General features: G+C 36.3%; 1 protein-coding gene across 4 annotated transcripts in view; it reads right to left on the reverse strand.

Annotated features, from left to right (window-relative positions):
* The window catches only part of LOC148946591 (PITH domain-containing protein GA19395), a 46,139-nt gene that overhangs the window by 15,257 nt on the left and 4,993 nt on the right, over window positions 1-25,889 (reverse strand). For 3 of the 4 annotated variants that reach the window (XM_089096254.1, XM_089096252.1, XM_089096255.1), the window contains exons 2-3: window positions 17,837-18,017; window positions 9,460-9,503 (exon numbers count right to left, since the gene is read on the reverse strand). In XM_089096254.1, coding sequence (XP_088952380.1) covers window positions 9,460-9,503; window positions 17,837-18,013 — 221 coding nt within the window. In that variant the 5' untranslated portion in view covers window positions 18,014-18,017. Of the gene's footprint in view, window positions 1-9,459; window positions 9,504-17,836; window positions 18,018-23,808; window positions 23,935-25,889 lie in introns of those variants that run through there. The other variant, XM_089096253.1, reaches the window with a different exon arrangement.

Here is a 25,889-nt window from a genome sequence, read left to right on the forward strand (position 1 = left end):
TATTTCCGACAGTTACTCCAAAGCCAGTCGCCTCTCGTCCAACAAATAGCCCCTTACAATGACAAATCAAAGCGGTGATAAAAAGCATCCTTATCGCACTCCTAACATAATTTTGAAGTACCTAGTTATTCCGTTCGCTGTCTTTACGCAACATTCTGCATTTCCGTAAAAGGCCATGATCAAACTTATTATTTTCTTAGGGACACTATAATTCTGTAGAATTTCCCAGAGTGTGTCACGGTCCACAGAATCAAAGGCCTTTTCAAAATCCATGAAGAGCCTGAATATCTTGTTGGACCACTCATTTGCTTCTTCTATCAGAGTCCTGAGCGTGAATATGAGGTCTGAACAAGATCTACCTGTACGAAAGCAATATTGCTTTTCTATCAGATACGGACCGAGTGCTTTTTTCAGGCGCTCGAATATTACAAGCGCTACAACCTTATTTGGTACTGATATTAGGTTCTCACCTTGCCAGTTATCGCAGGTAAGTGCATCACCTTTCATAAATGTCTTAACAATTATCCCTTTGGTCCAGTCGCCAGGGACGTTTTCGGACTGCCAGACTGTTGCAATCAGCGTAGTCCACACTGAGAGGCATGTCCTCATTGATCCCTTGATCATTTCCTAAGTTATGCAGTCTTCACCAGGCGATCTTCCATTCTTGAGTTTCATCACTACAACAAGTATTTCTGCAGATATGGGGAGATTTTCGTCAGTTGTCAGGTTAAGAAATGGCGTAGAAGGGATGCTTTCTCGGTCAGTTGGTCTCGGTCTATTTAAAACCTTTTCGAAGTGGGATACCCACCTCTCGTCAGTTTTCTCAGTTTCGGTGAGAATAAATTTCCGCTCTCATCTTTGACTTGGCTGGATCTGCTGGGCAGCTTTCCTAGTATTTTATTTGTGAGCCTATAAACTGCTTTCGAGTCTTCTTTTCTAGCTGCTTCCTCTGCTATTCTAGCCTTCTCTTCTACAAATCTCCGCTAGTCAGCTTTTGCGGACTTCTTGATTGCTTGTCCTTCATTCTATGCAGGACATTTGCGAAGACTGAAGGTCTGTCACCACCAGCAGAGAGAATTTGCTGTCTTAGGTCATTGTGATCATTGATTAGTTTCCAAGTTTTTTGAGAAATCCATCTTTCCTTCGGTTGCTTCTTATATCTGAGCACATCCTTAGCAGCTTGATTGTATGTTGTCTTCACTTTTAGCCATGCTGTTTCCAGACTGTCAGTGTAATTTTCTATTTCAAGCGAAGCGAAGCTTGACTTTCAATTTTGCTGCCATCAGGATATGGTCTGACTGGGCATCTGCCTCTCTGAAACCACGTTCGTCCAGAAGACTTGTACACCATCTTCTTGAGATTAGGAGATGATCTATTTGGTTCTTCGTCCTGCCATCTGGCAAGATCCATGTCTGTTTGTGGATGGTTTTATGTTCAAACTGAGTTGTGCCGACCATAAGATCATTGCTCAGAGCATAATCCACCAGGAGGGTTCCATTTTCATTTATTTCACCAAGACAATGTCTCCCTAGGACTTAGGACAGTAGTCTCTTTTTGCTTCAGCTTTTGCATTGAAGTCCCCATCCACACAAAGAAGGTCATGTGATGGAACTTCTGATGTCAATGAATGAAGAGCTCGGTAGAATGACTCCTTATCAGTATCTTCTGTATCATTCATAGGAGCATAACATGCAATGATTGAGATTCTCATATGGGTGGTTACAAATCTTGCAAGTAAGCACCTCTCACTGACTGGCTTCCATTCATCTAGTGCTTTGGTGGCCTGGTCAGTCAGCATTATCCCAACTCTAGCCTGGTGCCAGGATTCATTTCCGCTGTAAATTAGCGAGTAACCATCTCCTAGTTGTTCATGTCCAGATTCAATCCACCTGACTTCGCTCAGAGCAAGGAGATTTAGCTTATACTTCTTCATCTCTCTGAGTACTTGTTCAGGTTTTGTCAGCTGGTTTAGTGTCCTTACATTCCAGAATCCAATTTTATTTCATAGTTTTCACTGTCATAAATAGTGTCCGTGGGCGTGCTGGGGTTTTCTTCGAGTGGTGTAGTGGGGTATCCGATGCTATCATCGATGTTTCTTTTGCAATTTGGAATTTTACGGGGATAGGTCACAGGCCTATCGCCCAACCCTCCTCATTTTACGGATTTGGGACCGTTATGCTTCTCCTACTTCTATGAGGCAAGGATCCTTACCTCACGCAGGCAAATACCTGAAATAAGCTGCACCAAACATTTAATATTTGTTAAGGTGATATTATTAAAATACCGAGTAAAATAAGGGACAAATCATTTGCCATATCTATCGGTGCTAGAGGCTGGGTAAATGATTAGATGTGGACAATTGTTTTTTTTATTTCTCAGAGTCCAGTGACAGGTCCTTCAGTAGGGGGGCTTTCAAGATCTGGTAGTAGACCACGATGAGTTGGGGAATTCAAACAATTTAGTACAAATCGATATGTCAACTCATATCTACGACTATCAAGTGAATCCAAGTTGAGTAGTTTTAGTGCATCATCATATGTTGAGTAGCTATGTCCAAATATGATTTTTACAGCTCTTTTTTGTATCATCTCAATTCTATCTGATTGATTTTTCGTCAAACCCAAATGCTAAGCTGGACATGCATACTCAAGAGAAGGTCTAACGTAGCAGCAGTATACGACTTTAAAACCTCAGTTGACATACCAAATCTCTTAAGGTTGGAAAATAGATGAAAAAGTGAGGCGCCTTTTTCAGTCAGATAGTCAACGTGCGAGTTCCATTTTAAATCTTCGTCCAAAAGTACTCCAAGTATTTTAAAAGTTTTTTTTTTTTTGTTGGCAGTAGGGAAATAAGATAAGAGTGGCTGTCGACCTTTAGGAAGGAAAAAGTCATATAAGAGCTCTGAGTTTCGCTGACCGTCAGTTTTACCTTTCCTAATTCATTAAGAATTCTCGTCATGTCAGACTGTTAAGTAGTCGGAGGGCTTAGTTGCAGTGATAAGACAATTAAATCATCAGCAAATTTAGACCGCTCACGAACTGTTGCTAAAAATACGACAAAAAAAACAATTAGAAAAGAAAGTGCGACTAATTTAGTCCCTTGTGGCAAACCACAAAAAATATCTAAAAATCTAGATGGCTCATGATTAGGGAATTGTACACGCTGAGATCTTTTAAAAAAAACTAGCAAGCACATGTACAACAAATGGACGGGCACCCCCAACCCTAGCTTCTTCCACTACATTATGGTCAGGACTATCAAAAGCCTTAACTATATCAGCAAGTAATGCATCAACATAAGCCCCTTTTTTTTAAATAATTAAGGATGATATCCAAGAATGCAACCAAATAATGAACAGTACTATGCCCGGGTATAAATCCAAATTGTTGGGAATCTATGTTATCTTTTATGTCCTCAAATAAACGATCAAAAATATAACTTTCAAACACTTGAAAGAGCCGGTGTTTTTGAAATCGGCACTATATCATTAGAATTCTTAGGGGCCTTAAATTTGGGGGTTGAGGTAGCATACGCCTGTTCAAAAATACTAGGGAAAACTCCATCAATAAAACATAGGTTAAAAATTGTCGTTACAGGAGTAGATAAAACATTAGCACACTCAATAATAAATTCAATCGGTATTTCAGTCGGGTAACTAGATTTACGAGGATCAAGTGCCTTCAACTTCTTAACAACTGAACTAATCTCCAGGATAGGGATATTTGAAACTGAGTTATATTGAAGGCGGTACTATTGTTAGTCGTGGATGAATTTTACAAATGATGCAAAAAAATCATTAATCTCACTAGGTAGCAGGGGTTTATCATCATTATCTCTAACTTCAACTTTGGTCACTTTTTTTACAGATAATATTCTGAACTGTATGATGGAACTTCCTTGGCAATACATTGCCAAGGAATGCAATGTATTGCCTTATTAACAATTAACTTAGCAATTAACTTGGCAATTAACTTAGGCAATACAGCTAAAAAGCCAAAATAAGTTTTTCTTTAAAGTGGGTATTAAATATAGGTTATACTTATTAACTTCCTTAAACTTTGCACATGCGCAGCTTTGACACATAAATAAGAGTCCCAAAGTGCATCCTTGAGAAGTTGAAAATGAAAAATAAGATTATTTATTAATTATACTTCTTGAGCAGCATTATGTTTTTAAGCAACACTTAGTGCAACTAAGTGTTCACTCTCTTAGTGCACTCTCTTAGTGCACAGTATCAGTATCAGTAGGTTCACTTAGTGCACAGTATCAGTTAGGTTCACTCTCTTAGTGCACAGTATCAGGAAAACTTGCACAAATACACCCTTTACTTGTTCGTTAATGAATTATTTTTACAGGCTTTCATGAAAACCAAGTACATTAGTTATTCCAAAAAAAAGTAATTTTTAATTTTTAGGGATATAATTGTGATTTATTGCTTACCCGTTAAAATAAATCAAATTATTTAATGAAACTGTTTGACAAATTGTTTAATTAAATTTATTTAATTCCATAAAAATTAAAAGGGAAGAACGGAGCGTAATTAAAAATAGAAAATGATTAATTAGAAAAATATTAAAAATAGAAAAATAGAAAAGGAAAACAAAAATCTAATACTTGAACAATCCAATTTATGAAAAGGATAATTTGAGTCGTCTTCATTTATTGGCGAAGCCGATGATTTGTGGACATTACACACTAAACGCTAGATAGCCTTTACTTCCACAGTTGGCACATTAAGAGCTTTCCATGGATTCTATTGCTGCTGTGCACTCCATCACAACGTTTATACTTCAACCTTAAAACACCTTCATACTTAAAACACCATAAAGGGTTATGAATGTATTTAAAAATTTTGAAGCAGTCATAGCAAATTACACATCAAAGGAGATCGCCAATTCTAAGTCAGAACTTGAACGTAAATACAGCTTAACTGCCCTTGTAGCCTGTACTCGAACCGATTTAGTGCAGTTGGTAACTGCATTTGTAACATCTTTCTCATCGGCTCATTTTGGAATGCCTACACCGGGGTGAACAGATTCTTTCGCTTTTGCACTGCTTTTCCCTGACACTATTAGATAATTCCTTTTTCAGACACATGCGGGGATCTTTTACAAGTGGCAAAAAGCAGGCATAGTTTATAAAAGCAGTAAAAGAACATAAAAACATTTGGGTCCTCGAACGTACAGCATATGTCCCTTGTTTAAACAATAATTTTTCAGACATACTTTCTTCTATATTTTAAAGAAAGTAATAGAGCCAGGTGAAGAAAACTCTCTGAAAGTATTTCGAATATTTCTGAAAATCTCTGAAAGCTTTATTCACCAAGCTCAAATTCCTTTCTTTAAAATATTGAAAAATAAGTTTGTTTGGAAAGCGATTTATTTACCCTGGACACCTAAAAAGGATTTTTTTTTTATCAATAAGTGATGTTATAATTAATTTTATCAAAGAACAATTTTTAAAGAGTTATCCGTCCATATTGGAAACGAAAACGACTACTACGCTTAGAAACAGCTCTAACTGACAAACCAAATGAATTATTTATTCCATGGCTATCTATTTATGGACCTTTCCTACCCTATACCCCTCCCCCCCCTAGAGGGAGAGCCACTAGAGCCTATCGACATCCTTTGAAATAAAAACCAAAAAATAGAAAAATCTCTAAAAAAAAAAAAACAAACGAGACTGTGGCCAGTGGAGAGAAAAGGAAAACAACAGAAACAAAACAACGCGGATATTTCGCCTGTATACATACAAGGCGTCTTCAGCACGAAAGACACAAAAAAAAAAAAAAAACAAGATAAAACTAAAAACCAATAAAACCACCACCAAAAAAAAAAACAAAAAAAATGTAAAATCGGCCCAAACAAAACAACGTAGGGAAAAGATTATAATATAGATTTAATTAAGTTAGGACACCAGAGTAAATGAGGAAAAAAAAAAAAACTGTAAATTACTTTAATTATTCAGTTGCGAAATAATCCTTTTGTTAGCTATTACTGAAGCAAATCGTTTGAAATGGGCCCTCTCCTTAACATCATTGACCTTCGATTCAGTTCAATCACCCCTAGGAAAGAACAGGAGAAGAGGAGCCACCACAGCCACCAATCAATGCTAAAGGTGGAGCCACCACCAATCAATGCTAAAAACCAATCTTAATCGCATTTTACTCAAAGATACCTTCTACTACGACCTCCAGAGGACTATCGACAGGACACCGAGGCGAGATATGCTCTTCATCATCGGGGACTAGAAAGCTCAACTTGGTAGAGCAGACCCTGATGCAGCCCCAGTAATTGGTTGCTTCGCTGTTTGTGACAGATATATTAATGGGGAAAGGCTTCTTCAGCTAGACAGGTACAACAATCTATGTGCTACTAACACCCTCTTTGAACACAAGAAGCTGCATCTGGTTACATGGCGTTCGAACGATGACAAAACAAAAGCACAGATTGATCACATTCTAGTGAGCAGACGATGGAGAAGCTCTTGCTTAGATACCATAGTATATAGTGGAGCTGATACGGGTTCTTTAAACAGGTCTGATCAATATCTAGTTATATGTAGAGTCCGTCATCGTCTAAGCACACAAAGGTGACAAAAAGAGTTGCCCAGACAAAAAACTAAGTTGCCCAGAAGCCGAAGCTGAGTTTGAGTTGAAGCTCAATAATCGATTTGAAGCCCTGAACGATTTGTCTGATGTTGACCAAGAATGGACAAAGATCAAAACTGCTACTTACAAGGTTGTCAAAGAAGTCCTTGGCCACACCAACCAGAAAAAAACAAGTTTGGGTTTTTGACCTCAACATAGAGCTAGTTGAAAAGAAGCATAACCTCGTAAGTGGTGCAAAGCAGCCCTTAAAAGCAGCCCAACAAGCAGTTAAACTATCAGTCACACAGAACCGAGAACAGTACTGGTCAAATATTGCAAATGAGCTCGAGTATGCGTCCAGACATCATAATAGCAAGAAAATGCTTGAATTGCTAAAAGAAGCAACGAGAAACGCCCCTTCAGCAGCTGATAAGCTGAAAGACAAATACGGGGAAATCTAAGTCGATTCTCAGGAAGGCGAACTGTAAATCTCTAGCTAAGAGTTTCATACAATGATAAATAAATTGGTAATCTCAGAATTTGCATTTCCCAGTATTTTGGCCATCTTTGGGCAAAAATTTATGTTTTGCGACACAAAATGGTAGGAAACAGCAGTTCGCTATTGCGCAATCTCCTTTGTTGTTAAAAACGAGTGCTAAAAATTATATTTTTCGTGTTCTCCTAATATTCTATGACGCCTCTCCCAATAAAGTGAAATGAAAATATTTTATGGTCCGATACAATCACCCCTGAAAAAAAACAGGGTGGAAAATCAGACACATCAGACTCACCCATAATAAAATATGAACACGAAGGATTTGCAAATAGATAAGATCCATGACTCAAACCCATCCTGATTTTATCTTGTGTTTATTAACTTTACGTTAGACAGGAGGTAGAGAGAGGTGCCTCTCTCAATTGAAGGTGTCTATGTTTTATAACTTTTTTTTAAATTGTCCTCTTCCCAAAGTATGAGCCATGTAAAATATATTATTCCGTACTAGCTAGCTCTGAGCTCAAAATACGACTACTTTAAGTACTAAGGACACTTAAATCTGGAACTTACAAAAGTATATGCGTCTTAAAAAATTCAGAAAAACCCGAGAACTCACTTTTTAATGCAAAAAAAAATTGATGCAGGAATGCAGTTTTAAAACTTAGCGGGCGCCAAGTTTAAAAATAAAAAACGTGTGTGAAAAATCAGCTCAAAATAAGCGAAAAGATACATCATCATGTAGATCTAAAAAGTGTAACTTTCCTGATTGCTGTAGCAAAAGACAAACAGTGCCACTAATTAGCAGCAAACTGAGTAAAGAAAACAGTGAGAACGACTAAATCTATGCAGGAATAAAACCCTAACATATTGTTTCCAAATAAGAAAAACAATCGTTTTTATTATTAAACAACAAAAACGTTTGTTTCTTTTCACGATTATGTGTGGTAATAAAGGAGAGAATTTACGCAATAAACAAAATCCCAATAGATAAGATAAGATAATATTTATTTCAAAAGGCTATCACAAGTTCTAATTGAGCCGAATTTACTTCATAGATCCAAAAAGAAAAAGCAAAACAAAGAAACGAATAATAAAGCAAGACAAAAATAAAAAAAACACCAAACAAGCATAAAAATGGTCAATAAAAATCTAATGTAAAAAAGAAAAAAAAATTCTACTATATATAGAAAAAAATATAACCAGACTGAAATTGTAGTACATCCCAGTTTGACGGAATAAATAGACCTAGGATGGAGCCGGAGTCAAAAATGTGTTCATTTTGATGTCGTTGGTACGTTAAGACCATTTTTAATGGTGTTGCTAATTTTATTGGAATGAAAAATAATTTTTGGGGGGGAGCCAGAAGGGGAATTCAAAAACGGAATCAGAAGGAGAATTTTGAAAAGAAATCAGAAAAATTTCTATTGGAAAACATAATCAATTTTAACACTACACAATCTTCATTAGCTTTCTTGGCGCTTAGAAGTTCACAAATTTTCATTGCCACGTGAATTCATCTGTCTTATCTTTGGTATATGACTTAGTTGGAAACATTGTAAAAAAAAACTAGTGTAACGACTTAATGAGCCAACAATGTAATGATCATAAACATGTCAAGAAGTTCGAACAAAGATGTACAGAATTTGAAATGTTGAAATCCATTTGCCTTTGCCAGGGAGATTTCAGGGTACCGATACTTCTTTGTCAACAACAAATGGCGGCTAAAAAAAATTTGTAACACGTTGCAGGTCTTTTTAATATTATCACAAAAAAGTAATTTTGATTTTAAGCCATTTTTAATTTGATTATTTGAAACCCAAATAAAAGCTAATTAGAACCCAATTTTAATAAACACCCAAAATCCAAAACCAAACCAAAAAAACGGAGAGGAAGGTTTCCCGACAACTTAGAGACAGAAAGATGAAATTCAAGGTCAACAAAATGCTATAAAGAGAAATAGCTACGAAAAAACGGTTGATCAGAAACAAGGTTGGAAGCTTATAAGAAATTCTTAATGGCATGGGACAGGTAGTTGCATCACTAACTGAATTAATTTGCTTGAAAAAGGAAATTGCAAATAACTTTTCAAATGGCGAAAGCGACCGTTGAAAATCGTTCGTCAATGGAGAATATTCGTGTTCTCTGCCCAGAGATAACTTATACTAATCAAATTGTTCCACCTCGCTTTTCTTTGAAATTTGCCTAGATATACTTAATATCTTTGTGACATCAGTACCATTTATTTACTACTTGATTATTTCATTTTACCGGACAATTATTTTTCTTTCTTTCTTGTAAGTTTGTCCACGATTTCGAAGGAGTCCTAGTTATTATAAATGTGTATAGAGATGAATATGAAAAACTAACTTACGGAATGTTGAAAAGAAGTTCTTCGTCCACATCTGATTGCACAAACTAAAAGAGAATATTCTGATTAAGATATATCTAAACATATTATTTTAGGATTTAAAGTTTTTTTTAATGAATTTTTCTTGGTTGACAGTCATAATTAACACTGAGGCGCCTACTATATAGCCGGGCTGGTATGAAAATTTTGATTTGTGGAAAACATTCTAATTTGTAAATACGCTATATACTACTTATACGTATAAATACAGTTAGAGAACAAGGAAGAAGGTATTCCCATTAAGAAAAATTAAAAACTAAGAATTACGGTGTTAAAAATGTTCTTTCCTTGGATAACTAACCCTGCCCCACCTCCCCCCCCCCCTCAAGGACAAATTTTAAGTTTTGCCCTCCAACTTCCCCTCTTCAAGTGTCAGACTTGAGTATATCTATGATTTTTTTTTCAATGTTCAATGAGTTAATTGACAAAACAAAAGAAAAATTTAATCTCACATGATCAAAAACATCTCAATCCATTCCTGGATGCCAAGAACCACAAGATTTACACTTTTAAACATAAATACTCAGAGTGGTCATGACTCCTACTCTCAGACACGATCTCACCTCCCATCAATCAATAAAATTAACGAAATACTATCCTGACCCTAGCCCAAGGGGAAACCACCCCTAAATAAAAAAATTAAGAAACAATAAAAATAAAGAAAAAAACTATTCTTTTGTAATGCTAATAAACGATCTTTTACTCTTTTTTAAATAACAAAAGGGAGCTCCTACCTCTAAGCTCTTCGGGGGTCTGATTCCATATCATTTTACATGTTATATTCGGAGCAATAGCTGATCGCACGGTTTATGTGATGGGTATGATATGATATTCATTTACTAAAAAAAACAGCCGGGCCATAGCAAACGTCATAAAAGAATATAATAGAATATACAAACACAAAACAAAATAAAAAACTAAAGCACAAATGTAGATATGTGCAGGTTCGAAGATGATCTAGTATGCTGATTATGCTGGTCAGAGATAGGTCAAAGCAATGTCTCAAATGAAGATGGCAGTTTACCAGCTAGAAATTTAAACAAAAAGTCAAGCACAATAGTCGATACAGTGACTCCAGTAACAAGTACTCTTCACTTCTTCCAATTAATTCCAGACATTGTTTATGTATCGAATTCTGAATATGCAAGTGAGATTTAAAAGTCGATGGCTAGGTTCATTTCACAGTTGCGTAAATAAGGGCTTTATGAGGGCATTGTACAGGGGGACTACTTTTTTCTACGCCAAGGTGTTCTTGAGTTTTTTTTTTATTATTACATGATTCCGGGATAGCATCATTTTAATTACTTGAATATGATGCAGACAAGTTTTCACCAAGGACAATCCCAATAATTTCAAAGCGATTTTCTGATCGAGCGATCAGACCTCTGGATGTTTGGATACCACATATCTCCGGATTAACAGCCCGCCACCTGGGAAAACAGTAAAATACAAGATTTTCAACATTAATAACAAGTCGGTTAGCATCCATCCAAAGATAAACCTCCTCCAGGACATTCCTCAGTTTGAACATGAGCGTTGTCTTATTTGTTTCACAACAGTGAAGCGTGGGTATCATCAGCAAAAGCCACGAGCTCACCCTTCTCATCTTTGGGTTGAACAGAATCTTAATCTCAACATAGTTTACAACTGCGAAGATTTTTTCACGCTAGGTACTGTATTCGACATAGGTCATTAACGTGGATCAGGATCAGCAATGGTCCTAATGTTAAGCCCTGGGGAACACCACAGTCGACGAGTACATAGTTTCCAGGGTCTTCTCTAATATAAATCCAGCGGTCCCTCAGATAAGATATAAACCAATTCAAAGCAATGCCTCTTATTCATATATGTCCTAGTTTTTCCAGAAAAATTGAATGGTGAATACTATCAAATGCTTTTCTGAAATCAACCAGAACTGCTGGAGGTGGTAGACCGGGATCCAGAGATTTATTTATCCATAGACTCAATGCAGTTAGTGTACCTTAGATGGAGTGCCCTGGTTTGTACTCAAACAGATTATTATTAAGGAACCCTTTCTTCTCCATAAATTAGAATAGTTGCTGCTGCAAAGGCTTTTTTAAAAACTTTAGAAAAACTGAAAGAATGAAAATAGGTGTATATTAAATAGGTCTAGAAATTCTTTACAGTTACAGATAAAAAGCACCTACGATCAATCCTCTACAGATTTGCTAAATATCTTCTACATTTGACCCCTTGGACAAGAAACCGTAAAATTATTCATTTGTATAAGCTATCTGACCCTAATATTAGCATTAATAAATCTCTATCCCGTTTTCAAAGTAAGTTTAATCATCCATGGTCACCAATTTGTTCACAATAGTTTTTTTTTGTATTAATGTAATGTATGTAATGATTTTTTTTTCTCTCTCTATTTTTTTGGCCATTTTAGTGATTATTCCGTATATGTACCTTTTTTTTGACGGGTAATAAAGGAATAATAATAATAATATTAGTTTTAATAAATCTCTCTCCCGTTTAAAAAAAAAAAATTTATCATCCTTTCGTTAGCATCATTGTTCGTATTAACCACAGTTTATATAATTATCCAATACGATCTTTCCCTATCTCACCCATTATAAAAACCCGGACCGAGGTGTGAGTGTACCAGAGAACGTTTTTGCAGATATAAACATAAGCGGCATTAGATCTTTTCACGGGTAGACAAAGAATAATCACCTGCGGAACAAGTACTGACAAAACCACTTGGCCGGCTCAACCAATAAGTGGACAATAAGTGCAGAAATAAGTGGGAGGAGCTTTTTGTTCGCACCGAGAATGAAGAGCCAGAAATCATCTGCGGTAAACTTACTGGTATATTATATAAACTGTGGTATTAATGTAATGAAGAGTTGTTTTTTTGTCATGTAGGCTATCTGAATTTTCAATGTGTGTTTGTGTCCTTCTTTTTCTTCTTTTTTTTTCTTTTTGTTTTCTTTAGTGATTACTCCGTCAACTGTACCTTTTGTACCTTTTTTTTGACGGGCAATAAATGAATAATAATAATAATAATAATAATTAGCCAGATCAACTCGGGAATCTCCTTTATGCAGAGGAATTAATCTAGCTTTTTTTAGTAGTTCTAAGAAAGTGCCCTTTTGCATGGAATTTACTAAGTAAGTAAGAAGCTCTATGAATGACGGGGCTACTGCTCTTAGTACTTTAGTGTGTACTCGGTCGAACCCAAAAGCAGAATTATTTCTTAGATTTTGTTAGATTAGCAGATCTTCAGAAGGAAACACAGGTACGAGTTTTATTGACTTAGTGCTTGCTGGACCGCAGGCAAGCCTATTAGCCTTAGGTTTCACTTGTTCGCCTGTGAGTCCAAGCGAATTCAGTCCTAGATTTTTCATACAAGTCCAGTGGACATTGTCCGTCACGAGTCAACCTAATCGTTCAGGTCTCTTGGTTCTATGAGTATCTACCTTAGTTCTGCCCTAGGAAATGACGTATGGACGAATGATAGATAGAATTATCTATCGACAAATAAAATTACATCATTTTTATACAATTATAAAAAGGGCTTATGCCAGATTTGCCTCTCACTCACTGGGACTATCTGTCTTGGCTTTTTCTACAATTAGCCATGGCTTGATGCCCGCAACTACTTGATTTTAATTCAAAAGCAACGGGCTAGGTCGAGACCGTACTCGACATCTTTAAAACTCATAGCAGGATTTCATAGCAGGATTTCAATGCATAAATGAATGTACATTGTCAGTTTAATATACATATACTGATATTTAGTAATCAAAATGTTAATATTATTTGATTTATTAAAGTTATAAAAGTAAAAGCATTTAAATTTTTTTCCGTAAAGTGCAAATTTTGTTCTGGCCTTGGGAAGGCATAGGGGTTTTGAGCCCAACTTATGTTAATTTCTGCTCGTTTTGAGTTTGACTCGGTTATTTATTGTAATTTCTGCTCGTTTTGGGTTTCATTTATTTATCAATGCTGATTTGTGATAGTTTCAAGCTTGGTAGATTATTTGATTTTATTTTTACTCTTTTTTTGTTTGATGGAGTTCTTTACTCTTCTTAGAAAAATATATTTTATGGAAAAAGTGTATTTAATTCATTTCTTTTCATTCTACATTGACATAGTCTTTTCAGGGAAATAGAAAATAATACTTTAAATCTTTTCATTTTTTTAGGACTTTATTATTTTTGCCTGCTATTTGTATGTTTGAGAAAAATTTTCAGCAGTGTTTAACAACATGCACACTTCTAAAAATTCGGACACAAATAGTAGTGTTTAATTTAGGTTCATATCTCCTCTAGTTGACCTGCAATGGAAAACTTGATACCATTCGCAAAAAAATCTGTTTACTTTCTTTGATAGCTTGGATACACTTACGCTGTTTTGATTTGTTAAATTTTACGAGCAGAAGTAGCCCCGAAAGTTTGAACATAATACCCTCAGTCGTTCTTGGGATACTGCTGAGATGCCTTATTGGGAATTAGCATTAACATAGCGCATTTTGATTTAATCTTAAGGCAAATTTTAGTTTTTAAACATAATGGGCAAATGGGAGGGTGGGCGTGGGAGTGTGGGCGTGGGAGGGGGATTAGTTGCCCTCTAATCACTTTCAACTATGAAAAAGGGCATCAGCCCTTTCTATTTTCAATCGAATGAGCCCTTTTCGCAGTTTCCGCGACAAATCCTTCGATGCGAAGTGCCCTGGTCTAAACAACAACAACAAAAAAAGTAAAACATTATACCCAGATCAATCTTTAGCATAAAAATGTCAAGCCTTCCAATCACTTTCGACTATTAAAAAGGGAACTTTCGATTTCCAGACGAATGAGCCCTTTTTGAAACGAAAACGCTTTCTATAAGCACCTTATATGCCCCCAGGGCATAAATTACAACCCTTACCCTAAGGGTTGTTAGGGTGGTTGTCATCCTAAAAGACATAATTTCAGGTAGTTGCAACTACATAAAATAGAGTGGCCATCTAAAAATTTTGATTGGATGTGTTTGGGGAAATGGTGGGCGTGAGAGGGGCGGTAGTCACTTTCCAATAACTTTCAACTATTAAAAATGGCATTAGCCCTTTCAGTTTCCAATCAAATGAGCCCTTTTGAAGTTTCTACGACAAAAATTTTCAATAAAAATATTATATGCCCCCAGGGCATAACTTACAACGCTTGCCCTGAGTGCTGGGGGGGGGGGTATCATTCTCAAAGACCTAATTTCCAGAACTGTCTACAACGTTGAACAAAATGGCTATCTGAAAATTTTGATTGGATGTGTTTGGAGGAATGGTGGGCGTGAGAGTGGGTTCTCCAATCACTTTCGACTATTAAAAAGGGCACTAGCCCTCTCAATTTCCAATTGAATGAGCCCCTTTTGAAGTTTAACGACTACTCTATCTATAAAAACCTTACATACCCCCAGGGCAGAACTTACAACCTTTGCCCTTGGAGCTCTGGCGGGGTTTGTCATCCTTAAATACATAATTTCCAGAACTCTCAACTACGTTGAACAAAATGGCTATCTCAAAACTTTGTTTGACTGTTTTTGGGCAAATGGTGGGCGTAGGAGGGAGGTTGATTACTCTCCACTCACTTTCGACTATTAAAAAGGGCAATTTCAATTTCCAATCAAATGAGCCCTTTTTGAAATTTTTATAACAATTTTCTATATAAACCTTATATGCCCCCAGGGCATAACTTACAACCCTTGCACTGAGAGCTCTGAGGGGTTATCATCCTAAAAGACCTAATTTCCAGAACTTTCAACTACGTTGAACAAAATGGATATCACAAAATTTTGATTGGGTGTGTTTGGGAAAATGCTGGGTGTGGGAGGGGCGTTAGTTGCTGTCCAATTACTTTCAACTATTAAAAAAGCCACTAGCCTTTTCAATTTCTAATTGAATGAGCCCTTTTAAATTTTCTGCGACAACGCTTTCAACAAAACTTTATATGCCCCCAGGGCATAACTTACAACCCTTGCCCTGAGGGTTGTGGGGGAGGGGTTGTCATTCTTAAAGACGTAATTTCTAAAACTTTCAACTACGTTGAATGAAATGACTATCTAAAAATTTTGATTGGATGTGTTTGGGGATAAGGTGGGTGGGAGAGGGGATTAGTTGCCCTCAAATCACTTTCGACTATCAAAAAGGGCGCTAGTCCTTTGAATTTCCAATTGAATAAGCCCGTTTCCAAGTTTCTACGACAAAGCTTTCAATAAAAACCTTATGTGACCCCAGGGCAAAACTTATAACCCTTGCCCTGAAGACTCTGGGGGAGTTTCCTGCTCAGAGGTATAATTTCCTGAACTTTGTACGTAGTGGGACAAATTGGCTATCTCAAAATTTTTATTGCATGTGTTTGGGGAAATGGTGGACGTGGAAGGGGTGTTAGTTTCCTTTCAATCACTTTCGACTATTTAAAAGGGCCCTAGCCCTTTCATTGTCCCATCGAATAAGCCCTTTTTGAAGTTTCTGCGACACTGCGTTCTATAAAAACCATATATGCCCCCAGGGCATAACTTGCAACCCTTGCCCTGAGGGCTATGGGAGGATTGTCATCCTCAAAGACCTAATTTCCAGAACTTAAAACTACGTTGAATAAAATGGCTATCTCAACATTTTGATTGGATGTCTTTGGGGAAAAGGTGGGCGTGAGAGGGGGGTTACTTGTCCTCTAATCACTTTCGACTAATAAAAAGGGCACAAGCCCTTTGAATTTCCAATCGAACGGCCTTTTTTGAAGTTTCTACGACAACGCTTTCTATAAAAACCTTATATGCCTTCAGAGCATAACTTACAACCCTTGCCCTGAGGGCTGTAGGGGAGTGTGCTCCTCAAAAATATAATTTCCATCTGGAAATCAACTACACTGAACAAAATGGCTATCTCAAAATTTGATTGTATGTTTTTCGGGAAATGGTCGGCGTGGAAGGGGTGTTAGTTGCCTTCCAATCACTTTCGACTATTAAAAAGGTCACAAGCCACTACAATTTCCAATAGAATTAGCCCTTTTCGAAGTTTCTGTGACAACTTCTTCGATACGAAGTGCCCTGCTCTAAAGGAAAAAATAATAAATAATACATTGTGCCAACATCGTTCTTATATTCCCCCAGGGCATCTTGCCCTGAGGGTTGTGGGGTAGTGTCCTCCTCAAAAATATATTTTCTTTCTGGAAATCAACTACGATGAACATAATGGCTATCTCAAAATTTTGATTGGATGTGTTTGGGGGAATGATGGGCATGGGGGGGGGGGCTAGTTGCCCTCCAATAACTGTCGACTATTGAAAAGGGCACTAGCCACTCTGATTTCCAATCGAATGAGCCCTTTTCGAAGTTTCTACGACAACTCCTTCGATACGAAGTGCCTGGGTATGGAAACAAAAAAATAAATAATAAATTGTGCCAACATCGTTCTTTACTTATGCAGGGCTATTGCGCTGCCTATGATACCTTTCCCTTCCTTTTTTTCCTTCTTTTTGTGTCAATCGGTTTTGTGATCATAAAACAGCTGATAGGCCAAAGTTTTCACATGTTTTAATTAATGTCTTAGAATTTACCTTCAGTCAAGAGAGAATGTGGGTGACATAGACATCCACATCTGCTATTTCATCCCTATCTTCATTGAACTGTGCGAAACAGCCTTGCACTTGAGTACAGGGTGAAGTTAAAATGCCTTCTCAGGCTGACTGCGATCATACAGATGCGGAGATGCCAGGTTTTCAAAAGGTTTCAACTCATCCCTCGAATTACTCATGAGCGAACAAAGCGAATGGGTAGAGTGTTCAGAGAAACTTCAACTCTAATTTTCCTTCCTATCTCCTCCTTTCTATTTTTACATTCAGTATCTGTCAAGTCTGCGATCATAAAGGTGCCTCTCTAAAACACATGAAGATTCCAACCCCTCCCCCCCATACCACTTCCTGGCTGAAGGGCCTACAAACGAATATCAGCACCACCGGTTTGGACTTTAAGGGTCTAGTGCTGTATCCTTTCCTTTTTACCCTACCCAAAATGTTATTTGTCTTTGAGTTTTATCCATAGTTAAAGCTGGTAATGATTGACACCGACGTTTATTATTTTCAACTTTTTCTATCACACCTTTCCTTTCCATTTCTTAACTCCTTTTTTAGCGTCAATCGTAATAAAACTAATGTGCAATTTCACCCTCCCCATTTTAATTACTTTCCAAGGAAGTCACCTTCAGTCAAAATTTTACAATATATTTTTTTTACTTTTTAATGCAATAGACAAAATCTTCACCAAAAAGCATGTTTACCTTTATTTTCTGAGTAATTTATTTATCAGGTGAAAATTTAGCATAAATTAAACTTTGTTGAGATACCTTTGTTCTGTCCAATCTTTCATCCCAGGGTTTAAAAACCAACTTCCCTGATCCGTCAACAGATTCATTGAGACATTCTAAACTTTCCATGTTGATCTTGGAATACAAACTATACTCAACGCCAAGGGTTTCTACATGGTCGCAACCGCAAGAACTGCTATGAAGATGGCCTGCCATCTATCTAAAATTGTATTAAAAATGACTGCATGTAATTCAGATGAAAGAGAGTAGATATAATTAAAACGTCTTTGAACGCAAAACACTATTAAAGTAGTACAAACTATTACAAAAGTACATGTAAAGATTAGTAAACAACCAAGGGTACTTGTGCCCCGAATCTTTAGAAGAACTTAATTTTTTCTGAACGGGGGGAGGAAGTGAGAGTTATTATACTCTGAAAATTGAGTTCAAAGTACTATCATCCGACAGAGGGGGCTGTGCAGACTATGTATTTTCCTCGACACTGAAAGACCAAAAGTCCAAAAAAAGTGTCCAGTTTTGTAAAATTAGAGAAAAAGTGATTCGCTTTCTTAGAAAATTATAAAAATTTGCTCCCTCTTCTATGAGATACGTTTTGAACACATCCCCCCCATTGCAATTCTTGGCTGAAGGGCCTACAAACGAATATCAGCACCACCGGTTTGGACTTTAAGGGTCTAGTGCCGTATCCTTTCCTTTCTACCCTACCCAAAATGTTATTTGTCTTTTTGAGTTTTATCCGCAGTTAAAGATGGCAATGGTTGACACCCCCTCTTCTATGAGATATGTTGCAAACACATCCCAAAATTTTCAGTAGATGGCCAGGTTGGATGGCCATGCAAAAAGAATTCTCAGTGCAATACTGTTGTTTAGAAGATGAAAACTTTCCTATTTTTGAGAAAATGATAGTTTATTCATGGCGATCTTTATTTGTTTCGAAAGGGAAAATCATAGGCAGGGCAATAGCGCAACCTAAGTAAAGAGCGTTAGGGCTTAAATTTATTAATTGTTTCCCAGGTCAATTTGTATGGGAGGTGTTTCTGCGGAAAGTTCTAAGGCGGCATATTTGAATGGAAATTGAAGGTTCTAGTGTCTTTTCTCAGACTCAAAAGTGATTGGGGCAAACCACCCCCACCCATGCCCGTTTTAGCTGCCGCTCACCCAAAGACGTCTGAGCAAAATTTTGAGATAGTAATTTCGTTCAAAATAGTTAAAAGGTCCAATACTTCTGCCTTCGCACATGACATGACCACCCACAGCCTTTATGGCAAGGGTTGTATGTTATGAAATGTGCCCATTGTCTGAACATAAGGTGTTTTTACTGGGAAGGGGGGCGTGTTTGATCCTGGGCTCTTAAAAAGGCTAAGGGTATTAAGCTGAAACTTTCAGGGAATGCTGCAAGACATGTTGAACTAAATCAAAACACACTATGCGCGTCCAGGTTGTAAAAAGGGTGTATCAGCAACATCTCAGGAACGGCTTAGGGTATTAAGTTGAAACTTTCACGGCATGTTGAGGGAGATGTCTAACAAACTAGTTTTTTTTATTAGTACACTAATAGAGCCATTTATGTCAAATCTTCATCATGGAAAAGCTAAGCTTGGTAAAAAAAAATGTGTTTGATGGAGACTAGCCACCCCCCTGCCCTCACATTTAGAACAACTCTGGATATCGTACTATAAGACCCAGAATTTAATTACAGTGTGAAAAGTCTACAAAAAACAATCAGTATTATTGAAATCTGATCAAATTTTTAGAAAGTCTAATTGAGACAATTAAAACGCAGCTAAAATTATAAATTGGCACATTTGCTTACCTGGACAATTTTACGTTAATAAAAAAAATATTAATTTGATTAATTTAGACATGCTAGTTTTTCCTGTAAGCTAGGCACTTTTATAGAGCATATACGAAAACAGTGCTCTCAGGCACACTCAGTTCACCAGAGCTTAGACTACATTATTTAGATATGGTGCCTTCTTCGTTGGGTTCTCACTTTTATTTCTAAATCGGGAATACTTACTGGTTAATTTTTTTCAATAAACATACCCTAAATTCAGAATTGTAAACTTATTAAAATTTAACTATATGACAATCTTTGCTTTTTAAATATTAAACAAAATGAGCTGAAAATGAGATGAAACTCAAAATATCTTAAAATGAGGACCCTGTTGTAGGACCAATACGAGTTTCAGCAGGGTCCCAGCCCAAGGATTAACCCCGAAACAAATAATACTTAAAAGGTGGCTATTTTGGCGAAATTCAAGTTTTACTTCGGATATTCTACAGCATACACCCAGCCATATTAGAATAAGACTTAAAACCTTTCCTAGCTTTTGAAGTATAGCAAGTAATGGTCGCAGCAAAGATATAGCAGCAGCTAAAACTTCTATCTATTAAATTGACAACTTTTGACGCATATACCAAAAAGTATAAGCAACTTATAAGGGCGATAACTGAAAAAGCCATCTTTCTTTTGGCGTTTCTTTGCATTTTTTAAAGCCTTTTAATTGTGTTTTTCTCAGAAACTGAGTTCAGACACTTCTTATAGTGTGTTACAGGTAATTTACTTGGTAAAAAAATAAAAAAAAAAAAAAAAAAAAAAAAAAAGTCTTCCTAAGTTAGTACCTGAAATAAATGACCACTTGAACCTTACTCGTCCACCCAATCACCTATGACAAAACAGTAATTCCAAACCAATAATCAAATAATTAAGTCCAAAATGGAGCAAATTCAACATTAATAAATATAAGTCATTATCACATCTTTCTTTTGCTGTTTCTTTGCATTTTTTAAAGCCTTTTAATTGTGTTTTTCTCAGAAACTGAGTTCAGACACTTCTTATAGTGTGTTACAGGTAATTTACTTGGTCAAAAAAAAAAAAAAAAAAAAAAGTCTTCCTAAGTTAGAAACTGAAATAAATGAGCACCTTACTCATCCATCCAATCACCTAGGACAAAAAAGTAAATCCATACCAATAGTAAAAAAATCAAGTCCAAAATAGAGCAAATTCAACATTAATAAATGTAAGTCATTATCACATCTTTCCTTTGCTGTTTCTTTGCATTTTTTAAAGCCTCTTAATTGTGTTTTTCTCAGAAACTGAGTTCAGACACTGTGTAATGTGTCACAGGTAATTACTTGGTCAAAAAAAAAAACTGTCTTCCTAAATTAGTACCTGAAATAAATGACCACCTTATTCGTTCACCCAATAACCTATGACGAGACAGTAATAGAAAATCAATAGTCCAAAATTCACGTCCAAAATGGAGCAAATTCAACATTAGTAACTATAAACCAATGTCCTAAAGCCAAGCCAAAGCACCTCAATACTACAAAATTTAATATTCCCCACCTAATCACCACATATCAGGCTCCTCAGAGGAAAACTCACTTGCCCATACAGTTTCGGAGCTTAAATTTCTTGACCCAGTCAAGAACCCAGCCTGCTATAGGACCATATGGTATACCCTTATGTAGTGTCACCTGTGGGATATATACGAAAAAAAAAATATATAAAAATACCCACAAAAAACTTGCAAAGCTTCATTCACCACCGCTCACCTAGGATTTTTCCATGTACATTAATTTTATTAATTTTGCTTTTTTCTTACACTGAAAAGTGTCAAGAAACGCCATATATTAGATGACACTTATTGTTTTGAGTGAAGAGGGTTAAAATTTCAGGGAATGCCGGTTGTACTATAGCCAATCTAGTACAATGTGCTAAAATCATAAACAGGAGATTTTGAGCCCCCCCCCCTCCATCTTGAAAAACGGTTCTGGAGCATGACGCAAATACTGCACTGAGCTTCGTGTTTATTCAAAGATCGTCAGCTGGATAATGATATGAATGCTGCAGTGATTATTACGGATTATGATCAATCAACTGTAGATCATGACCTACTTCAGTAACAAAAGAGATTATTATCCAGCAGCAGAGCGAATCCTTCTGCTAGCTTTTGTCAAAAACATCTATTTTAGCCCAAAGAGGGTCAAAACACCCGGTAAAGCAAAATTATAAGGAAGGCAATCGATTTTTAATCCTTTACAAATTTTAAAAAGATTTTTGAGCTCTCATCCTCATCTTGAGAAACTGCTACATTGTAAAATTGAGCCTTACAGTATGAAGTGAGTGTCACAGTGAGTGCCACCTAGGTTGTTAACCAATCATCATCATGCTGACGTTTTTAATTTAGGAAAAAGATTGTGCCACAGCAAAGTGGCATTTCCAGCCAGTTCATGCCAAAAAACAACAATTTTTTTCCCAGAGAGGGTCAGGATGCCGGAAAATGCAAGTTCTAGTAGACCCAAGCAATTTTTTAATGGTCTAAACCCCAAGCATGAAGTTTTGAGCCCTCTACCTTGAAAAACAAGTTCAAGATTTAACGTAAATTCTGCAGTGAGCTCCACGTTTATTCATAAGTCACCAGCTGACAAAGGCATGAAGGCTCCAGTGATTACCAACGTTTTTAGTAAATCGTCAGCAGATGATGCTCTTTGAATAACAAAATGAGATCTTGTCAAAGGGGCATTTTCTGTCACTTTGTGCTACAAAACATAAATATATGCCCTAAGGGGGTATATATGCCACAAAACATAAATTCTAAGACAGCCAATCGATTTGTCAAGGCTATTGACCAGATAAACTATTGACAAATAGACTTTTGACAGGAAACTTTCAGTCCCTTTCAATCTCGAAAAATAGATATATAATTTATGGATCAACCCTTACAGCATATGTTGCTATTGTAAAATATAACAGTATTACATTGTGGGGTTGTATATTTATCCCTCAGGGGGGATGGGGGTAAACTATAGAAATGTGCTTTTAAGATTGAGATAAGAAAGTATTTGTAATTGTTTTAAGTACTTTACAGAGTTTTACACGGCTTCCTTCAAGTGTACCCGAAAAAGTGTATGATCATGATTGCCGTGATAGTTACAACCTAGTAAAGAGGGAGCTACAGCCCATAGTTAGCGAATGTTTAAAAACGCGTTTGGGCAAAAAAAAAGGGGGCTAGTGAAAATATTTCCATTTTATGCTGATTCAGGAATGGTATGGTGGCTACTATTCCGATTAATCTCAAAAGTAAAATTTTATCGCGAAAACAAATTTATACAAATTTTAAATAAGAGCCTGAAACTTCTCGAAAACGGTTTGGGATCAAAATGAAAAGCACACCAATGGAATCAGGTTGGTCATTAACTCCACGCAGAAGAAGGGTAGTCCTCGTTTTGAACAACAAGGAAAACTCATTTTATTGCGTGGAGAGTACTGATGGTTCCCATTCAACTCAACCCTGTTTAAATCAAACCGAATTCATCTCAACCTTCGTATATGTCAACCCATGTTTAACTCAACCTTCATGCAGCTCAACCCCATTCAACTCAACTCCGTTTATCAATCCTCATTCAACTCAATCCCCGTGCAAGTCAACCCTCGTTTAACTCAACCCTCATTCAATTCAACCCCGAATAAATTCAGCCTAATCTAAGATTTGAATGAAGGTTAAATTACATAGGTGTACAGCTGCATTGGGTTGACTTGAATAAGGATTGAGTTAAATGGGGGGTTACTTGCATGGGGGTTGGGTTGCATTGGGTTGAGTTGAACGGCGGTTGAATAAAACGGAGGTTGAGTTGAACGGGGGTTGAGTTGAGCAATGATTAAGTTAAGGGGCTTGAATTGAACAGGGTTGGGTTAAACGGGATTGAGTCATACAAACATCAGCACCGATGTGTCTGGGTCTTTTTTTTACAACCATGGCTAACAGAATACGACAACGTAATAAAGAGATGTTTAACGGTTTATTTCAAAGCTGCTATGTATATCTATCTATTTTTTTTTTGTATAAATTCACTCCGATAACGTCACACTTTACAATTATAACATCTATGGTAAAAAAAATCATTAACTGGAAGTTGACAATCTGCATCATGTATGCTCTCTTCCCATCCCCCTTAAGAAGTTTAATAAATCGTGTGCTCACCAGCAGAACTAGCAGACTATTGCAACATCACAGAGAGATCACTTCAATGCTTTTGATCATATCTACGTGCTTTTTACAAACTTGTCTTGATAACATCATCGTTAAGTGTCACATGGCACCAATATGGCATTTTCTGGTATCATTTCTGGAATTACACAACAGGGAAGCATAAAAATGGTACCACTACCATCTCCACGGTCGAAAAACCTTAGCCGGAGGCTTAGATCTTCCCTTCCTTGTACACTCCACCTCCCAGCCCCCCTAGTTAGTGAAAACATACCATGCTTTGAAAATAAACTCTAACGAAAACAATTCTTTTGACTTTGGTTTTGGAATAAGCACTTTTATCTATGATAATCCCAGCAGTACAAGTTAACTGCAAAAATGTTTTTTGGATATTTTGGAAAAAAATAAAAAGGCTGAAACACTGATCCCTATTATTCTTTTTATTAAGAGTTCACTTGAAAGCTAATAATTACATCAATATGCTTGGCCTAAAGGGTTTTCATAACACAATCGTCAAGAGCCATATAGCACCATGAGGATTTTTATGTCATATCCGGAATGGATAGGGTTGGAAGCATAAATAGTTTGGCCTACCATTGAGATTTCCATGGCCAAAAATACTCAACTAAATTCTTAAAATCCCCCCTTGAATCCTCCCTCTGCCGGTTCTCTTAGTAAGTGAAAGTTAAGAAACAAGCTTGAAAAAAAACTGCCCACAGAAAAAAAATTTTCATCCAAATTCAAAACTCATTAAGGAATAATCATAAACACTATTTATGTTTCGGTTTATCCTAACAATATGTTAAAAAATCACATTTTCGGAAATTTCAAATAAAAGCTTGAAAACCTAAGGTGTTTTTTTTTTTTTTTTTCAGCGTCCGCAGGGCATTGGGATATTATAGAAGCATCGAAATTTGTAACCAAGTAACGTTTCTGCAATTAGGGTTTCACTTCCCCCCCCCTCCAACAAGACTTACATGAATTCACCACTGGTTATAAATTTCGGCTACATACAGCCCGTAATTTCGGGGTATGTGAAAGGCACTAACCCTCCCATTGGAGTTTTTAGAATTGTCTATTTTTAACCTTGTACTCCTCATTATAATATGATTCTGAAAATCGGTCTCCTGAAATGTTAAGGTCCAAGGGACAAAAATAATTAAAGTCTACTTTCTTATGAGGAGTCAAAATTCTTTTCAGAATTGTGGCAGAAAAAGGGTGACAATAATAAATTGAATTTCGACAAAGTACGCTAAAGTTACGTTTAAAATTGTTTTAATGTTCTACTTTTTTCTTAATTCTTTATATATGTTTCATATATGACAATATTTCACAACTAATTATTTTTATCCGAATTTGTTTAACCATTTTTGTTGCCAAAGGTAGACAAACGTCTATTTGTAATTCTTGCTGTGTATATTTATAACAAAAAGAATATAATTAATTTACAAAAACAAAGTTATGCTGATGGAAATAAAGAGCAAAACTGAAACTTAAAACGAATAAAAACTATTCCTTTGCAGTTTGTGCAACACATATCTGTAAATCTGGTTCAAATAAGCTCACCCATGATATCCCCTAAATTTATAGAATTCTGAAAAACTAGATTTACTGAAAACACATAACCGGCACAATAAAACAGGACTAGAAGCAGAAACTTCCTCAAGTGCTTGCAAAATATAAAAGACTAATTTATATGGTTATCAATGGTCTTTTGTCAGCCATGAAATCATTAAATTTAGTATACAACCTTATATCACAAAAGATTCCAGGCAATTGAAGTTTTCAGTAAAGCATTAGTTTTTCAGAATTCAGCAAAAATAGGGAAAGATCACTAATGAGTTTATTTGAATCAGTTTTGCAGATATATGTTATATTAACTGGAAAGCAAAAATTTTGCTATAATAAGACTTACAACAGTAAGTTTCAACTGCGCTCTTTATTTCCATCAGAAAAACTGTTTTTTGTGTTGTTTTTTTTCAATTAATTCTAAGTAAAGAATGAGTTTTTCTTTCTTAGAGGAAAGTCAATGCTAGTAAATATGCGCAATTTTTATAAGAAACTTCAGTGCTGTT

This window comes from Artemia sp. Qi Xiang Cuo, chromosome 11 (assembly GCF_049724085.1).
Source record: "Artemia sp. Qi Xiang Cuo chromosome 11, ASM4972408v1, whole genome shotgun sequence".
Lineage (NCBI taxonomy): Eukaryota > Metazoa > Arthropoda > Branchiopoda > Anostraca > Artemiidae > Artemia > Artemia sp. Qi Xiang Cuo.